The 17,252-nt window shown below is 43.6% G+C and overlaps 1 protein-coding gene across 1 annotated transcript; it reads left to right on the top strand.

Annotated features, from left to right (window-relative positions):
- The first annotated feature begins 1,006 nt into the window (after nucleotides 1–1,006).
- Nucleotides 1,007–15,150, top strand: LOC148648623 (interferon-induced very large GTPase 1-like). Its single transcript, XM_088606908.1, has 6 exons — nucleotides 1,007–1,335; nucleotides 3,284–3,331; nucleotides 4,798–4,896; nucleotides 6,099–6,242; nucleotides 6,345–6,439; nucleotides 8,598–15,150. The coding sequence occupies exons 2-6, from the start codon at nucleotides 3,313–3,315 to the stop codon at nucleotides 14,775–14,777; spliced, it is 6,537 nt and encodes a 2,178-aa protein (XP_088463034.1). The 5' UTR covers nucleotides 1,007–1,335; nucleotides 3,284–3,312; the 3' UTR covers nucleotides 14,778–15,150.
- Nucleotides 15,151–17,252: the final 2,102 nt, after the last annotated feature.

Raw genomic sequence — 17,252 nt, forward strand, 5'->3', positions numbered from 1 at the left:
TAATGTCAGTTTCTAATTAATTTAATAATAACACATGGAAGCCCGTGCCTCTATTGGCCTGAGGCTACTGGACCAGTTGTTCATCTCTCCTGCAGTCTGGCAGGAAGTGGCTTCTCTTGCTCTGACCGTCTTGCATTGAGAGGCCTGCGGCATACTGATGGAAACCTTTGTGATTTTGTAGCCTTCTGAAAGAAAATGATTGTTTTTGTAACGTAACAGTCCAAAACATTTTAAAAATAAAACAGGAGTTGTGTTATTTTGAAATACTAATACATGTTCAGTTCCTGCCTGCATCCCTTCAGTTCGCTGTTGTCTCACAGTTGCCTGTCACGGTCAGTGACATTTTGTCTGTCCTGTCGTTAGGGGATGGTGAGATTCACCTCAGGAAGGCACTGCAGCTGACGTGTTGTGTCTCTCCTCTTTTCAGAGGGGAATAAACCTTTACTTGTTCCTCTGCAGCCTGCACATGCTGACGCAGCGCCCCACTCTAATCTAATCACTGTCGGCGATGGGTTTGCCCTGTAGCGCTGAACACGTGGAAACGCAAGAATCGGCAGGGGGCTCGTTGATCGGCCGAGACTGGTGGTGGGGGGCGGCCGTGAGTAATGGAGAGACTGGCACTACAAGCTCCCCGCTGCAGGGGTCCCCATGTCCCCCATGAGCCCTGGCTGGAGGGACTCTCGCTCACAGCCTGCCGTCTCAAACCTGCGTCGGAAAGCTTGGCCTGTGCTCGAGTGAGCACTGCTACTGGTGACAAGGAGCTGAGTTTCATTTGACAAATTAAATTGAATAAATATATTAAATATTTATATTTATAAATATTAGGTAGTCTTTCATGAGCTCTGAAATACTTCAAATAGAAGACAGCGTTTACTTTCAAATATATGAAAAGTTATTTCAGCCCGTGTTATTGATGAGAAAGGGAATCTGTCTTTTTAAACGTTATTCCCAATCTGAGACCTGCATGTTTCACTTTCATCACTTCTGCAGTACAAATGCAAATATTTAATGCAGAGATTTCTGAGAAAGAACACTAAGTGTTCAAGAAAATGGCAGAATTAATTGTGAAGCAGACTGACCTGTCTGTCCTGTCTTCTCCTACAGTCCCGCCCTGACACCTGACTTTCCCTATTAAAGTAGCTCATCAGGAGAGTGATCTGTGTTTCCTCAAGACTGGGAGCTGTGGGAATTATTATACACTATAGTTGAGATGGAAAGCTTTGCATAATAATAATTTAAGACCAGAGTCTGTCGGTATTATTCTTTACAAACTGCAGAAGATTGATTTTTTAAACTCAAACAAGCAACTGTCTGATTCTGTGTCAAGAGAGACCAGTGAGTATTTGTGACATTTTGGGGGATTGATCTGTAGCTACATGAGGGCTACACACAGCCACAGCAGACAATATGAAGAAATAAAGAACAATACACATGTAGAGTACACACACAAAAGAATAAAACGTTATAGCTGATACGTGCAGGGAATCAAACACAGGCCACCAGCAGAGTGAGAGCACCCAGGACACACACCGACTTTAAAACACTTGCTATTAAAATGAACCTTAAGATAAGCAAAAATACATTTTATAATCAGTGTGACTTGCAAGTTTATATAGCAATTATACATTTTTCAAAAGTCTGGTGTGTGAAAGTCATTATATTTTAAAGGCACTTCAGGAAATGTAAATGATTTTTTTATTAGTTTGCTGTCAAATACTATAGAGCAGTGGTTCTCGAACTGTGGTACGCGTACCGGCAGTGGTACGTGGAGTGCCGCCAGGAGGTATGCCAAATGACCCTGGAACTGTGTGGTGTGCGCTGAAAAATCGGGACGGGTTTTCATATCTTGTATTTTAATACGTGTCGAATACGCAGCCTACGTACTGCGATACAGTGCGCGCTAATACTTCAGTGGACACAAGAGATACTCTGTAATTCTATACCACTATAGGGATGCGTGCTACGGACGCAAGTGACCAATTGTATTTAAAAAAGCTACTGTATCGCCAGCAAATAGGGAGAAAGTAGAATGTGCGTGATTTTGGAACAATGCCAACGTTGTAAACACAGGAATGCATAGAAATACGTGCTACGAACGCAGGTCATCTTGTGAGCACACGAAAGCGTGATAACAGAAAAATATTTAAGAACTGTTCTAATTTGAGAAAAATACACCGAGCGTCTCTGTTTCGCTCTCATGTGCATGAAATAAAAACTTTAAATAAATACGGAAATAAAAACGGAAACGCGGAAAAATGCAGGCTTGCGGATTGCTAAAGCAGGTAAGCTACACTATTTTTGAAGAACCTTATTTACCGTTGGCAAAAGAGCCGACACGTATTATGTGTGGAGAAAAAGCTGCTAAACAGCTCGACCTGCTGCCCCCCTCCCCCTGAAAGACACAGTCACTCATAGAATTATTGAAATGAAGGATTATACCAAAAGTACACTGATAGAGCGCGTTAAGATGAGCAGATGTTTTTCACTGCAATTAGATGAGTCTGTAGTCGATTTGGTCAATTTGCTCTTTTATGTTAGATACGAGTTTGAGGGCACGTCCCGTGAGGACTTTCTGTTCTGTAAGCCGCTACCAACAGGAACTACAGGAGAGCACATATTTCAGCTTCTGAATGAATTTATCGAAGAGAATGGCCTCGACTGGATAAAATGCGTCTGAGTTTGTACAGGCGGTGCTAGAGCAATGACAAGCCGACATAACGGTGTAGTTGCACGAATTAGAGAGGTTGCTCCAGAAATTAATGGACGCATTACAACATCCACCGCGAGACCTTTGCCGTCAAGAAAATGCCTGACGATTTAATTTCTGTTAGACTCTGTTGTGAATTGTATCAAGGCTCGAAAAATTAATTCACCTATGCTTTGCTCAACTAAACAGGCTCACCCCTCTCACTGAAATGGTGCTTTTTTTTTAGTTGTTGTTAATGTTTTCTTTCTATAAAACACTTTGAGAAGCCACCTTTAAAGGCGCTATATAAAATAAAGTGTATTATTATAATATTTATTATATGTATGTGTGAGTGTGTGTGCACTCGCGCTCATGTTGGTCATTGAGAATTTCTGGGGTTCCTATGAGATGATGACTTGTAGGTGGTACTTGGATGCTTTGGTTGGATTAGGGGTGGTACTTGGTCCAAAAAGTTTGAGAACCACTGCTATAGAGAGTTTTACTGTTTAATTGAGTCTGAATGATTGCTTTAAGGAAACTTTTTCTGTTGGCTACCCCTGTCCATAATATTAAGTGTTTTTTGTGTTTCATACACAGATGAGTAGAAGTCTGGGCTGAGGAGGAGAATGGAAGATCACCCAATGAGTGAGTATAGAGAGATCAGATCACATAACAGGACAGCACAGCCAGAGGGATCTGTACTGCAGGGATATTAACTCACAGTCCCACAGGGATCAGATCACACCACAGGACAGCACAGCCAGAGGGATCTGTACTGCAGGGATATTAACTCACAGTCCCACAGGGATCAGATCACACCACAGGACAGCACAGCCAGAGGGATCTGTACTGCAGGGATATTAACTCGCAGTCCCATAGGGATCAGATCACATCACAGGACAGCACAGCCAGAGGGATCTGTACTGCAGGGATATTAACTCACTGTCCCATAGGGATCAGATCACATCACAGGACAGCACAGCCAGAGGGATCTGTACTGCAGGGATATTAACTCACAGTCCCATAGGGATCAGATCACATCACAGACAGCACAGCCAGAGGGATCTGTACTGCAGGGATATTAACTCAGTCCCATAGGGATCAGATCACATCACAGGACAGCACAGCCAGAGGGATCTGTACTGCAGGGATATTAACTCACAGTCCCACAGGGATCACATCAGCTGCCTTGGATGCTGTCTCGAGAAGTTCCAATGATCCATCCACAAGAGGAATCAATAGTTACAGAGAAGCAGGTGTGAGAGTGCTAGTGGAGACAGATTTCAGGAGGTCAAAGGCAGTTGCTGTCCAAACGCTATTGATAAAATGACATCACATTGTTGATCAGGCAGGGTATATTGTCTACAGCTACACTACCTCAGGTCACTACAAGTTGTTATATAACATCTATACACCCTCGCACGCAGAGAAGACTCCACAGCTGAAACATTGTTACTTTCTCTCCTTTAAGCATGGAATAAACCTTTAACTTGTTCTTATATAATATCTATGCCTGCTGCATTAATGAGTGATGTTACTTTACTAACTGGGCATCAATGTAACACATTAGCAGAGTTTCAGCAATCTCAGCTCCCAGCTGGGTGCAGTGTGATTTCAGCCAATTCAGTTCAAAGTGCTATATTCAGCATGACTAATGAATTAGTGTTGCTAAAGCAATTAGGTAATAATTGAAGTATTATACTCAAAGATTTTCATTAAATAAACACCAGTTATGACTTTTAAGGAAACCCGGGACTTAAATAAATAGTGTAGGTTAATTAAAGTGATATACAGTATGTCTTAGTAGTTCAGGAGGGTAGCTGCGTCAGCATGTGTAGGCTGCAAAGGAACAAGTAATAGGTTTATTCCATGCTGAAAAGAGAAGAAAGAAAACAAGGCTCCACAGCCGAAACGTTGTGTTTTCTTTCTTCTTTTTTTCAGCATGGAATAAACCTATTACTTGTTCCTTTGCATACTTACAGTATGTCTTGCACAGCGCTACAAATTAAAGAAAGATTATCAATCTTGTTTTAGAAAATAAAGTAATGTGTTTAAATAGATTTTGCTAAATAGTGAATGAAAAGTAATCTTTACTTTTTGTTTTTTTCCAGTTACAAATCTTGTGAAAGTGAAATATAGAGATCAAATGAAGTACGTGAAGCTGAAGAAAGAGGCTGACAGCTTTTCCTACCAAGGTTTCATTTCTGAGGGTAAGATATTCATGTTTTAAATAATCTTGTTTAAATATGAAATATCCCCAAGGGACACAAAATCAAGTTTCAGTGAGAAACAAGTGAGAAGAAAGTTAAGATGTTCATTTCAAGCAGAAACACATGGTGGCACAATGGTTAATTAAAATTGCTGCCTTCAGCCCTGGGTTCCTGCGTTTAATTCCAGGGGTGCTATCAGCATGGAGCGTGTATGTTTTCCCTGTGTTCATGTGTCTCCTCAGGGTGCTCCCACAGCAATAAGACATGCAGGTGGGTTAATTTTCTGCTGGGAAACTCGCCCTGGTGTGAGCGTGTGTCTGTGTGAGCTCTGTGATTGTTACAGTTCACCACCCGCCGTTACATCCCGCCACCAGAGGGCACCCCAGCCTCTAGTGCCTACTTTATCTGTGCAGCAGAGGTGTAGATCAAGCAGAGGGCAGTAGCCAATCCCTGCTTGCCCAGTGTCCCTCCATCACCGCGCTTCCCCGCCCCAAACCTATTTAAACCCTGCTCTGTGTTCCAGCTGGGCTCAGTATTGTTTTCACCTCTTTGAGCTCTTGATCTGACCTTTGCTGGATTCTGCCTGGCTTTCTGGATTTCAGCCTGTTTCCGGACCTTGGCTTTTGGACTGTGTTTCTGGTGCTTGATACTGAGTTTGTCTTCTGGCTATGGACTTTCACTCGCCTCTTGACCCTGGCCTTGGTCTTCCCTTCTTCACTGTCCTGGAATTCTGAGTCATGAACCAGCCTCACTGTGTTGGAATGGCATCCTGTTCAGTGTATACAGTGCGGTGGCTCTGTGGTTCGAGTCCTGCGGCCGGCAGAGGAATCCTACTCTGTTGGGCCCCTGAGCAAGACCCTTCACCCCAACTGCTCCAGGGGTGCTGTATAAATGGCCGACCCTGCGCTCTGACCCCCAGCTTCTCTCCCTGTCTGTGTGTCTCATGGAGAGCAAGCTGGGGTCTGTGAAAAGACAAATTCCTAATACAAACAATTGTATATGGCCAATAAAGTGATCTGATGTTATACCACACCTTGTGCCTGTTGCTCTCTCTGATGGACTCCAGCTCCTCTGCTACTGTGCACTGGATAAAGTAGTTGGAAAGCAGACGGATGGATGTGGATATTTTTATACTCTGTATGTATTGAAGGAATTTGTCTAATCTCAATTGTCACTGGTCTGTCTCTTTTTTTTTTTTCCAGTCCTACAGAAATTCTCCTTGGCTCCCAGCACTCAGGTGGAGGTGACAGATGACACAGGGACAGGAGTCGATGAGGACGTCTTCTCTGACCTGCTGACTGACAACCCACAGCTGGTACTGGTCCTTCATGAAAAGACGTCGGCTGGTGAGGGATATTTTCAGACCGAATACAGCAGACCAGTCTGTCTTAATAGTTCTGATCGGTGTCAGCTGTGCTCTCATCTGTCGAACCCTTGTCCCTGTTCAGATGACAATCTGCCCAGTCAAGATTCCAGGAAAAATCTTTCTGCTGACGACTCCAAGGATCATCTCTACAGGAAGCAATGGGGTCTGGAGCCGAAGGTAAGAGCACAACTGGACAAGCAGCTAAGAGAGTGATAATTCAAAATATCTGTTGTGAGTTTTCCTACACCATTTCTTTGTGTACTGTAATCTTTCATATGGATATTTGATCTGCTCACTTTGTTCACAATGCTATTACTCCAACACTGGGGAAGGAAATCAGTGCTGCACCAGCCCTTTGAGACAGAACTGTGGTCCAACACTGAAAAGATTACCTACTGCTTCCTCTTCCTGAGACTGCAGTGGACATCAGGTGGATAACAAGATCCCAGAATATATCGAGTAAAGGGACATACACTGCAGCCTGTCTTGTAGCATGGAGATGATAAATAGAGGCTTATTAAGTTGAGAGGGTTTTATAAAGGAGGTTGCCGATGAGGGTAGGCAGTCCAGTTAGGCGCTCGATAGAAGACTTGGCTAAAAGTTTTATGTTCCAATCAGGCTTAAGATTCTTAAGGGTAGTTAACGATGTGCTAAACGTTACTGCTCAGTCGGTTTCAGATTCACGACAGGAAGATCCCAGGTTCAGCAGCTACACACAAGTGGTCTACACTTTGTAGAAACTGTACTACAAGGGCAGCCTGAGTCCTCAGCCATGAGCTCCTCTCTCAGCAGGGACAGATGCTTCCCTTGAACATCAGTCTGGGATTGAGGTGCTGAAGGAAGGGCAGCAGATGAACTGAGAGATCAGAGAGCAAATACAGTCATCTCCCCACATACGAACCTCCAGTTTACAAATTCAGTAAATATATTCTGTGCCCAATTTTCTTGTGCAGATTCATTTTTACTGAACTCAATAAGTACTGGGTGATCGCACTCCTCTTACAGACTTAGCTGTTCCCTGTTGGAAGGAACCCTATTAGAACTCTAGTTCCTCTTCTCTGACTAGAAGAACAAAATAATATCATTTCATGAACAGAATTCTCACACTTTGATAACAAATAATAACACTAGTCACAGACACTAGCAGAAAGGCTCCTGATGTGGCAGCTTCCCAATGTCTCACCAGTTGTGCAAAGAGGTGTACTCACCGAACATTACTAGTCTGCCAGCCTGACCACTCTTCCTTGTTCTAGACTGACTTTTAATTTCTTCTCCTGCAATGATTGTCTTGCCTCTGTAATTGCTGGACTCCACCTCTCCTAGTTCTCCATCTTCAGTCAGCTCTGCACTCCACCAGGGCTTAAATGACAAGAACCCTCTAGTGTGAAGGAGCCTGACACTGGTGGGCAGAATGTGGATTCTGGTGGCACCAGGCAGTGCAGACCTTGAGGCACACCATGCCTGGATAGCGAGAAAACAGCACTGGTTGGCAATCTCTGTGCCGTCCTTAAAGAATCAGTGATTGGTTCAGAAGAGGTTATATTAAAACTGGCATTATTTTATATATTAAAGCAGTGCCACAAGAGGATATACTCTAATGAGCTGACTTAGTGCATTATTCACTAAGTGGTGAGCTGTGCTATTCCACAGACCGAATTTTATAACATTCATGATCCTTGCTTTCCTAAATCAGTTTAATTAGCAAGCTTCATTACTATTACACTGATCTATCTGAGGAAGGGTAAACCAGTAAAGGAATTACAATGGCTTCCATATTTCCCCACCACTGGACAAATTGCCACCAATGTACTATTAATTTGGTAAGAGTAGTTCCAAAATATGTTTAAATTATCATGTTTGACTTGATCTAATAAGTATCACATAAATACCTAACAAGCTGTCCAAAAGCTTTCCAACTTGTGGAACAGATGTAGTAGAGATAGTTAATTTCCCTTAGAATTGGTGTAAAACACAATTTCAGAAACTAGACTGCAACCTAAAATGCTTTCCTTGGTTGTCTCATACTATAAAGAACATCACCAAGCACTTTTGTCTTCAGTTCCAGGGATGATGTATTCATTTTAAAACTGTGATTGGGCCTGTTATATTGAAATGTGATTGTGTGTCTTACAATTAGTAAATTCTACATATGCAAGTTAATTCATAATGAGTGAATGTGCATAATGTGAAAACTCAGTTGGTTTAGATTTTTTAATTATCTTTCCTGTAATTATTTTAATGAAATAATAATAATAATAATAATAATAATAATAATAATAATAATAAGTACACCATCTTATTAAACATACTAATCAATGTGTTATTCATTTTGAAGGAAATCACCAAAGGAAATCAAAACGTATCTGTTGACTACAGCTACAAGAAAGAGCATCATAAAATTGACTGGGAGTCAGGACTCTCTACACAGAACATGTCCAGTGTAAAAACGGAGAAGACACAGAACCGATTCAGTGAAGTACAGCAGAGACAGATGCAGGGTTTGCAAACTCGGTTAACTGAGGCAAAACTGGTCCTTGAAGATTTGAACACATACCGATCCCAAGGTAAAAATGTTAAAGACAGCACAGTGCAGGCTTCCTTACAGCAGCTCCAGTCAGCGTTAGATTTACCCATAAAGCACTGGATTCCAAACTGGATGCATTTAAGAGACCTGACACATCACTTAAGTGATCAATTACAAGTCATGGAGTCATTGGTTTTGAATCCAGAAAATCTGCCTGATGAAGAGATTCTGTCGTCCGCATCAGGAGGCCTCGCCTTGCAGGGTTTGTACAAGACCTGTGGCCCAGGAGGCATGCTGGAGACAAGAGGCCGTCTTCTAAAAACACCAGACCGCTTCTGTCTTTCTGACCCAGTGCACAAACCCAGGTTTTACCAGCACGAAGCTTTTTCCAGTGAGCAGGAGACAAGGTTCAGAAAAGCCCTGGAAAATGCAGCTTATAGCATGAAGAGCATCTGTCTAGATCCCAGAGTGGATGCAGAGTTTCAGTCTGTTAAATTTTCACAAGAGGAGCTAAACAACCAATCATCCAGGACCTACACATCTATAACAAAGTACAATTGTATTCCATTAGCATCTTGTCAGTTTGAAATTGACCAGCTCCGTCTCTCAGACTCTGCAATAACAGCACTGCAGGAGATAGAAGAGAATTTGGATCATGCTGGAGCCTCAGACAGGCGAAAGAGGATTGAGACGTTTTTTGAAAGGTTTGGTTCTCATGCGAATCGGGGTCCTCTTCACTTTGGGGGAATATTCTTCTGGAAAGCTCATTGTGAGGGACGCAGTGCAAATGACCTTTTGGATGACAAGCAGCTCATGGATGAAATATTGAATAAGTACATTGGTGAGGGCTTTTGTGGCTTGCAGTTCAACAGTTTATCTCAGGTTGCTATTAAACACATAGAATTCTCTGTGTCACAGACTGGAGGGCCTTCTGGAAGTAACAGCTATCTTCCCTGGAAAGCCAGCATTGTTTCCCACAACAAAACCTGGAGTGTGATAGACAGGAGCCTCAGTCTCCTGCCGGTGTGGGACATCGTCATGTCCAATCACAGCGGTTGTTTTAAAGATGCGAGCAGAATCTGCACTGCTCTCTCAGAGGTGTACAATCACAGAGCAGCTGATGTTGTGGAGAGTGGGCCTGATGACCTCACCAAGTACCCAAAGCATGAGGAAGAAAAGCCTATGTCAACTGAGACATGGGAGAACAGAAACAAACCACACTGTGCTACCAGAGATCAAAGTGTTAAAAAACCTCTGAAGACTACGATAGAAAGACCTAGAAACAAGTTAGTTTCAAAGACACGACAAACACAGAAAGAGAAATGCAGCGAGCTGGTCTGTAGGCTGGGACTAACAGGGTTTTATCCCAGTAAAATGTCAACATCTGATGTTCTTGCAATCAGCAGATCTCCATTACTGAAGGACAAGCCTCTGGAAGAGCAGGACCTGTCTTCTGCTTTTCTACAGAAGCTGTTGATGCTGGATTACAGAGCCAGACATGTGACAGTCAAACAGGAGAGCAGTGAGGGGAGAAGCTTTCAATCTGGGAAGGCAGGAAAGGAAAGTGATTTCAGCAGCTTTTTAAATACAGGAAAAAGACCCAGCACTGATAATGTGACAGGACAGCTTGTCCATATTCACCCGATGGATGTCCAGATGGCTCTTCTGTACTGTGCAGACAGTTTCCTGAGGCAGTACATGGTGACCAAGCTGTGCTTCTGTCAGTACGCCCTGCCACTGCTAGTGCCCAGTCCTGTCACTGGAGACATCGAGTTCCCACTGTGGACATTCCAACAGCTTCAGAAGAGCTGGAAGACAGTGGACAGCTCAGGCAATGTCACCAGCAGGACCCTGCCTGTCTATCAGGTCGAGGTCCCAATGGTGTCCTTCTTCAGGCTTGGCTCTGTATCCTCTTCCAAATCCCAGATCCTGAACTCTCTCATCAGCACACAGAGACACAACACGTTCTTCCACAGACACTGCCCAGGCAGCAGCAGGAGCCGTCTCTTGCTGGACGGGCTTGTGGAGATCGCCTGGTACTGTCCTGCAGGGAGGAGTGATGATGTTTTTCAGGACTGTGTTGCCTTCTGTAACCTGCGTGGAGATGCAGGAGAACACAGGAGGCAGAGGGAGTTTCTAGTTGGTGCTGCAGCTGTCAATGTCATCCTCCTGGCTGATCTTGACCTTGATGACGAAGGCAGGGACATCTTACAGGAGCTCTTCATCTCCCCCAGGCCTCTGATCTGCCTGCTTGCTGAAGAAGACACACCTCTAACTGGAGTTTCTGGGAACAAGTTTAAAATAGGACTCAAGGACAGAAATCAGGCTGAGATTGTTGGAGAGTTGACAGGGACTATCAGCAATTGTCTGAAAGGCACAAATAAGAAGTTCAGTCTTGAGGAATGCTCTGGTGTTGCTAGGGGCTGTGGGTTCAGGGTTGATGAAGACAGTGAGGACTGCCAGAGAGGGAAGGCCAGTGCCCGGGAGGTAACACAGCTGCTGAAGAACGTGGACATTTCCCAAATCAAGGAGACCTTCCTGCCCTGTCAGGGAAAACTGTGGCATGACTGGTGCCAGAAGAACAAAGATCTTCATCGCTTACATGGCAACATTGAACAGACCAGGAGTGAAATACTGCAGGAAATAAAAAAGATAAGAAAAAAGCAAAGAGACGCTGGTCTCAGTGACCTGATGTGTGTGTTTCTAAAAAATCTGCACTCACACAAAGTGACACAAAGAAAGTTTTTTCTGAAGTGGCTGGGAGTCCTTATAGATGCTCACTGTTCACATCGGCTTTCAGAGCTACATCACCAATATGACGCCAAATGGACAGAGGTGATGGATTTAAAAAAGAACCATGACAGATCAGAAGAGCTGAATGTGAGACGAGGAGAACTGGAGTCACTGTCTGAGAAGCTGAACGCAGCGACTTTTGGGCTGGAGCACCTTCTGAGAGAGATGGGTCAGATTTATGAAGCCTGGGAATCCCAGCCTGGAGAAACAGGGAAGGACGTTTCCTCTTTCCCTGCCCTGGCTGCAGATCTCCTGATCGCTGGGAATCCAGTGGAACTGATGGATGGAGACGCTGCTCATGTCCCTCTGAGGTGGATAGACTCAGTCCTGGGCAAAGTGGTCGAGAGACTGGGAGACCAGAGAGTCTTTGTGCTGTCAGTGCTGGGCCTTCAGAGCTCGGGGAAGTCCACCATGCTGAACGCCATGTTCGGCCTGCAGTTTGCGGTCAGTGCTGGCAGATGCACCCGGGGGGCTTTCATGCAGCTGGTCAAGGTGAAGGAGGAGCTGAGAGAGGAGCTCAAGTTCAATTATGTTCTGGTTGTGGACACTGAGGGGCTAAGAGCCCTAGAGCTTGCTGGGAAATCCACCATCCATCATGACAATGAACTGGCCACATTCGTCATCGGTCTTGGAAACATGACCCTGATTAACATATTTGGAGAGAACCCTGCAGAGATGCAGGACATCCTGCAGATCTCAGTCCAGGCGTTTCTCCGAATGAAGCAGGTGAGGCTGAGTCCCAGCTGCATGTTTGTTCACCAGAACGTTGGGGAGATCACAGCTGGAGAGAAGAACATGGAGGGGAAGAGACGACTGCAGGAGAGACTAGACGAAATGGCTCGTTTAGCGGCGAAGGAAGAGGTGTGTGACGTGGAGTGCTTCAATGATGTCATCAGATTTGATGTGAAGACAGACGTTCACTACTTCGCACAGCTCTGGGAAGGAAATCCTCCGATGGCTCCTCCTAACCCCCGGTACAGCGAAAATATTCAGGAACTCAAGCAGACAATCCTCTCCACTGCATCACAGCAGAAAGGCTTGAACCTGTCAGAGTTCAGAATCAGGATTCAAGATCTTTGGAAAGCACTGCTGAATGAAAACTTTGTTTTCAGCTTCAAGAACACCCTGGAGATCTCAGCGTACAGGAAACTGGAGGTCATGTATGGAAACTGGACCTGGAAACTCAGAAGCCACATGCTGTCCATCGAGAACAAGCTGCACAACAGGATCGAGAATGGACAAACACAGTCAGTTGACAAACACAACCTGGTTCAGGACATGAAAGAGACTTATGAAAGTATCCAGAAAGAGGTGGATCAGTATTTCAATGATGATAAAGACAAGGAGATCTTGGTTCAGTGGAAAGCAAAAACTGAGCTGAGAATCCAGGAGCTGAGGGACGAGCTGATTGAGGGAACGAGAAGGAAATTTGATGAGCTGATCCAGCTGAAGAAAGGCTGTAGAAATCTGGATGATCAGAAGACTCAGTATGAAAACAAGCTGTTCAACAGGAGCAAACAGCTGGCTCACACACTGAAGCACAAGGTTAGCAATGAACACGATCTGAAGAGAGAGTTTGATTTAGTCTGGAAGAAATGGGCATCAGATATAACATCTGCCATGCCAGACATTAAAGACATCAACATACAGGAGGATGTGATGAAGATCCTGACACAGATGTTTGAAAGTCAGCTTGTGTATTCTAACGAGGATCGTGGTCTTTATAAAAACATCTGCTACCTGTCAGATTATGCTGACTATCTTATAATAAACAAATACAAATATACACTTAAATTAATGAGTTATCAACTAAAGTCTACAGATCATGATGAAATTAAACGTTTAGTGCAGGACCTAGACAGAACGGCTGAGGAATACATTAAAAAGAAGCATATGGCTAAGATGGGTTACAGTGAAAGTTACATACAGGAGATTGTAAATTATGTTTTGGAACGTATCAAAGATTTTGAATCAAACACCAAAAAATATGTGTTTAAAAAAGAATTTAAAGTTGATGTTTCACTGTATGTGTGTGGCATTGCAGTACCGAAGTTCACTGAGCTTCACAGAGCATTCAGGGAGGCTAATGACCCTCTGACTCACCTGAACAGTAAGAAAGGAGACTATTACAGCATCTTCAGGAAGTTCTGTCAAGGTGCAACATCCACCACTGTGTTTGCAGACTTTCTGTGCAGCAAACTGAAGCCGTCACTCCTGCAGGCCGTCTATGACAGAACAGCCATTGACGTGGCTGGAAACATGAGGGCCAATTTCCCAGCATTCAGTGGGAACAGGTCTAACCTGGAGAAGCACATCCTGAGGGCGCTGGCCGAAGAGGAGAACTTTGACAAGTTCATGACTTACATCCATCACCCAAAGAAATACTTCAAAAAATTCATAACCCAGTGTGTTTTGAAGTGGTCCTTTACAAATAATTCCACTGTGATCAAGTTGTTCGAAGAAAACTTGGATCAGCAGCAGTCCTGTATAGCTGCTGCAGTTTCAAGAGCAACAGGTGATGTGATGTCGAGGAAAGGGAATGTGGACACATGGCTGGAAATATTTTCCAACGAACTCAAAGACAATCTGAAATTCAGTGAGAACGACCTGAAAGGTGTCCAGTACCAGGACATCAGTGACTTTGACTTCCTTCAGAAAGCAATGACTGATGCGCTCCAGAAGGTCACTGAGGGTTTAAGGAAAGGCTTCAGCCTCTCTTCAGTTGACATGGGGAAGTTCAGGGAGAAGCCGGATGAGATCCTGTTCAGGCAGCTGTGTGGGTGCTGGGCTCAGTGCCCCTTCTGTAAAGCCATCTGTACCAACACCATGGAAGGACACCCTGGGGACCACAGTGTCCCCTTCCATCGGCCTGAAGGGGTTAAGGGGTTAAAATGGTATGAAACAGACAATCTCTCTGTTGACATCTGCACCTCTGCAGTTGCAAGTGATAATTTAATAGTACTAGATGATGGTGCAAGATGTGTTCCTTACAAGAGCTACAGAGAAGCTGGTCCAAAATACGCCTGTTGGAGCATCACCCCTGACTGCTCTGAGCAGCCCTACTGGAAATGGTTTGTGTGCCGATTTCAGGAGGACCTGGAAAAGTACTACTCCAGGAAGTTTCAAGGAAGAGGTGTGATTCCCCAGCAGTGGAGGGAGATCACAAAACAAGAAGCTCTAACAAGCCTAGAAGAGTAGCTCTGGCCAGTGTGTGTGCTGTCCTGGCTCCTCTGGTCTGCATCAGTGGGGAGAGAAAGCTGGACCTGAGCTCACTGTTCTCTCTGCTGTGCACAGTTAACACCAGCACAGCTGCAGGGCCTGAGGTCCTGCTGTCACCCTGTCGCATGATGCTCTGTTGTTATAAGTGTTGAATCCACTCATGAGTCTTTTTAAATGATTTAGATCTGATTGACAGAATAATTCTTTAACTTGTAATAGCAGTGATAGTAGCTTTTTTCGTGTATTAATCACTTTAAATCACTCTTGCTATGGAAAATATACCATTTTATAATAATGAGGTGCATTTAAATCTTCTTTACCGTAGAACAATAAACTCATAAAATTGATGTCATCTACTTGAATTCTGGCTTGTTTCTTTGTTCCAGATTATGGCAAGGTAACATCGAGATTTAGGTCAATCAGCACCAGGACCCACGACACAAAAACAGCTTTTTTTCCCCAGGCAGTGACTCCTATTAATCACTGAACATTACTAACATTTGTGTTATTAAAATTGAATACTGATTAGTTTACAACTATGGCATTACATGCATTAATAATATTATTATCTGTATATGGTTATTTATTATGGACAGTTTAATTATCACTTATAAATATGTATATCTGTATGGTGTTATCACACATAGGTAGAGTTTTGACACATTCTTGAAGTGCAATATATATTTTTCCTCTAAATTCTGAAATGGATATTATGATTTATGTGTCTATGTATATATAGTATATCTGTATGTATATGTTCTGTATTAGCAACTCACCAAGTCAAATTGCTTGTAAGTGAAAGCTTACTTGGCCAATAAAGTGAAAGTCTGAGTCTACTAGGCAAATGGTACCAACAGAAATCCAGGTTTACTGCATCTGAGATATTTCCATGTGAGAATTTAAAATCTCACCCGGAACTCTTGTTTCTGTATGGTTTATTAATCATTAAAGTGATCTGTTTGAAGATTCAAGTTTTGTTTAAAATGTTTAAAATTCGTAAGCACTGTAGCTAATTTGGTAAATGCTGATGATCTTGCCTCAGGTCTTGAGGTGGTGGGCTGCAAGATTAAACAGCAGGGCCTTTCCTTTAAACTCATTTACTCTGACACGCCCGGCAGGTATATGGAGTAAGAAAAGATTGGATGCTGAAAGACATCCTAACTGTTTTGTGTTAAGACTTTAAACTGTTGCAGTTATGAACTGATACACAGTGGGGTCACCTATAGACTGGGCCTCAAGGAGTTTTAACAAAGGAAATTGGTGAGAAATGATTGCTGTTATTGGCAGACAGTGTGATGATTAGCGCTGCTGAGTCACATCTCCAGCATCCCAGTCTGGATACCAGCCTCAGGTGACACTGTGACACACCCCACCCTTAACTACAGTGGACTGAACAATCTGGACACATAAAACACTGATGAGAGGCAATACTGATTTGACCATACTCATGTGAAATGTACCCTCAAATCCCTTTGACAGTCATCTCAATTAATCAACACCCAGTGTGTCTATTTACAGTAATAGAGACCTTTAACAAGTCAGTTGGTCAACGATCGGCTCGAAAACCAGCCTGCAACAATCATTCATCATGTCACTGAAATACCCAAGAGCTCATCTGGAAGGAAAACCAGCTGACACCAGCAAGTCCCCAGGACAAGGATTGAAAACCACTGTATTAAGGGCTTGGAGGCACAGTGGTAAACATTATACAGTGTTATGAAAAAGTATACCCCTTAAAGTTCTATAGTTTTGCATGTTAAGACACATCTGACCTTAACCTAGTCCTCACCAAGTCCTAAAGGTAGATAAATGTTACCTCATCACAAATAACGCACACAGATTTGATTTTGATATTATTTGACAAAAATGTCAGCCAGCATTCAGAAGCTTTCTATTTGCATCCCTGCAAATTCACCCCAAGAGCAGACTGTGTGATGCTCCTAGAGATCACAGAAAACCCTCAGAGCTACATCCAGGGATCTACGGGCCTCTGTCAATACAGTAGGCATTAGAGTTCATGATTCTGCCATTAGGAAAAGACTGAACAAGCATCCAGGAGAAACCCTTCTCTGCACAAAGAACACTGCTGCACAGCTGAGGTTTACAAAACAGCACCTGGATGAGCCACAAGGCTTCTGGAACAATGTCCTCTGGACAGATGAGACCAAAGTGGGGTTATTTGGTCATAATGCAAAATGACATATTTGGTGCAAACCAAACACTGTGTGTCACCTAACAAACCTCATACCCACCGTCAGGCATGGTGGAGAGGGGTGGTGATCTGGACCTGCTTTATAGCTGTAGGACCTGGACACCTCAGCATGAATCCCTCATGTTCCAGTGCCTTCCAGAGGGAAATATAAGATCTTTTGTCCAATAGCTTAAGCTGAAAGCCATTCACACAAGAAACCAGATACCCACCCCACCCCACACCCACACACAGACACCAGAGAG

This window comes from Lepisosteus platostomus, chromosome 14 (assembly GCF_059453375.1).
Source record: "Lepisosteus platostomus isolate fLepPlt1 chromosome 14, fLepPlt1.hap1, whole genome shotgun sequence".
Lineage (NCBI taxonomy): Eukaryota > Metazoa > Chordata > Actinopteri > Semionotiformes > Lepisosteidae > Lepisosteus > Lepisosteus platostomus.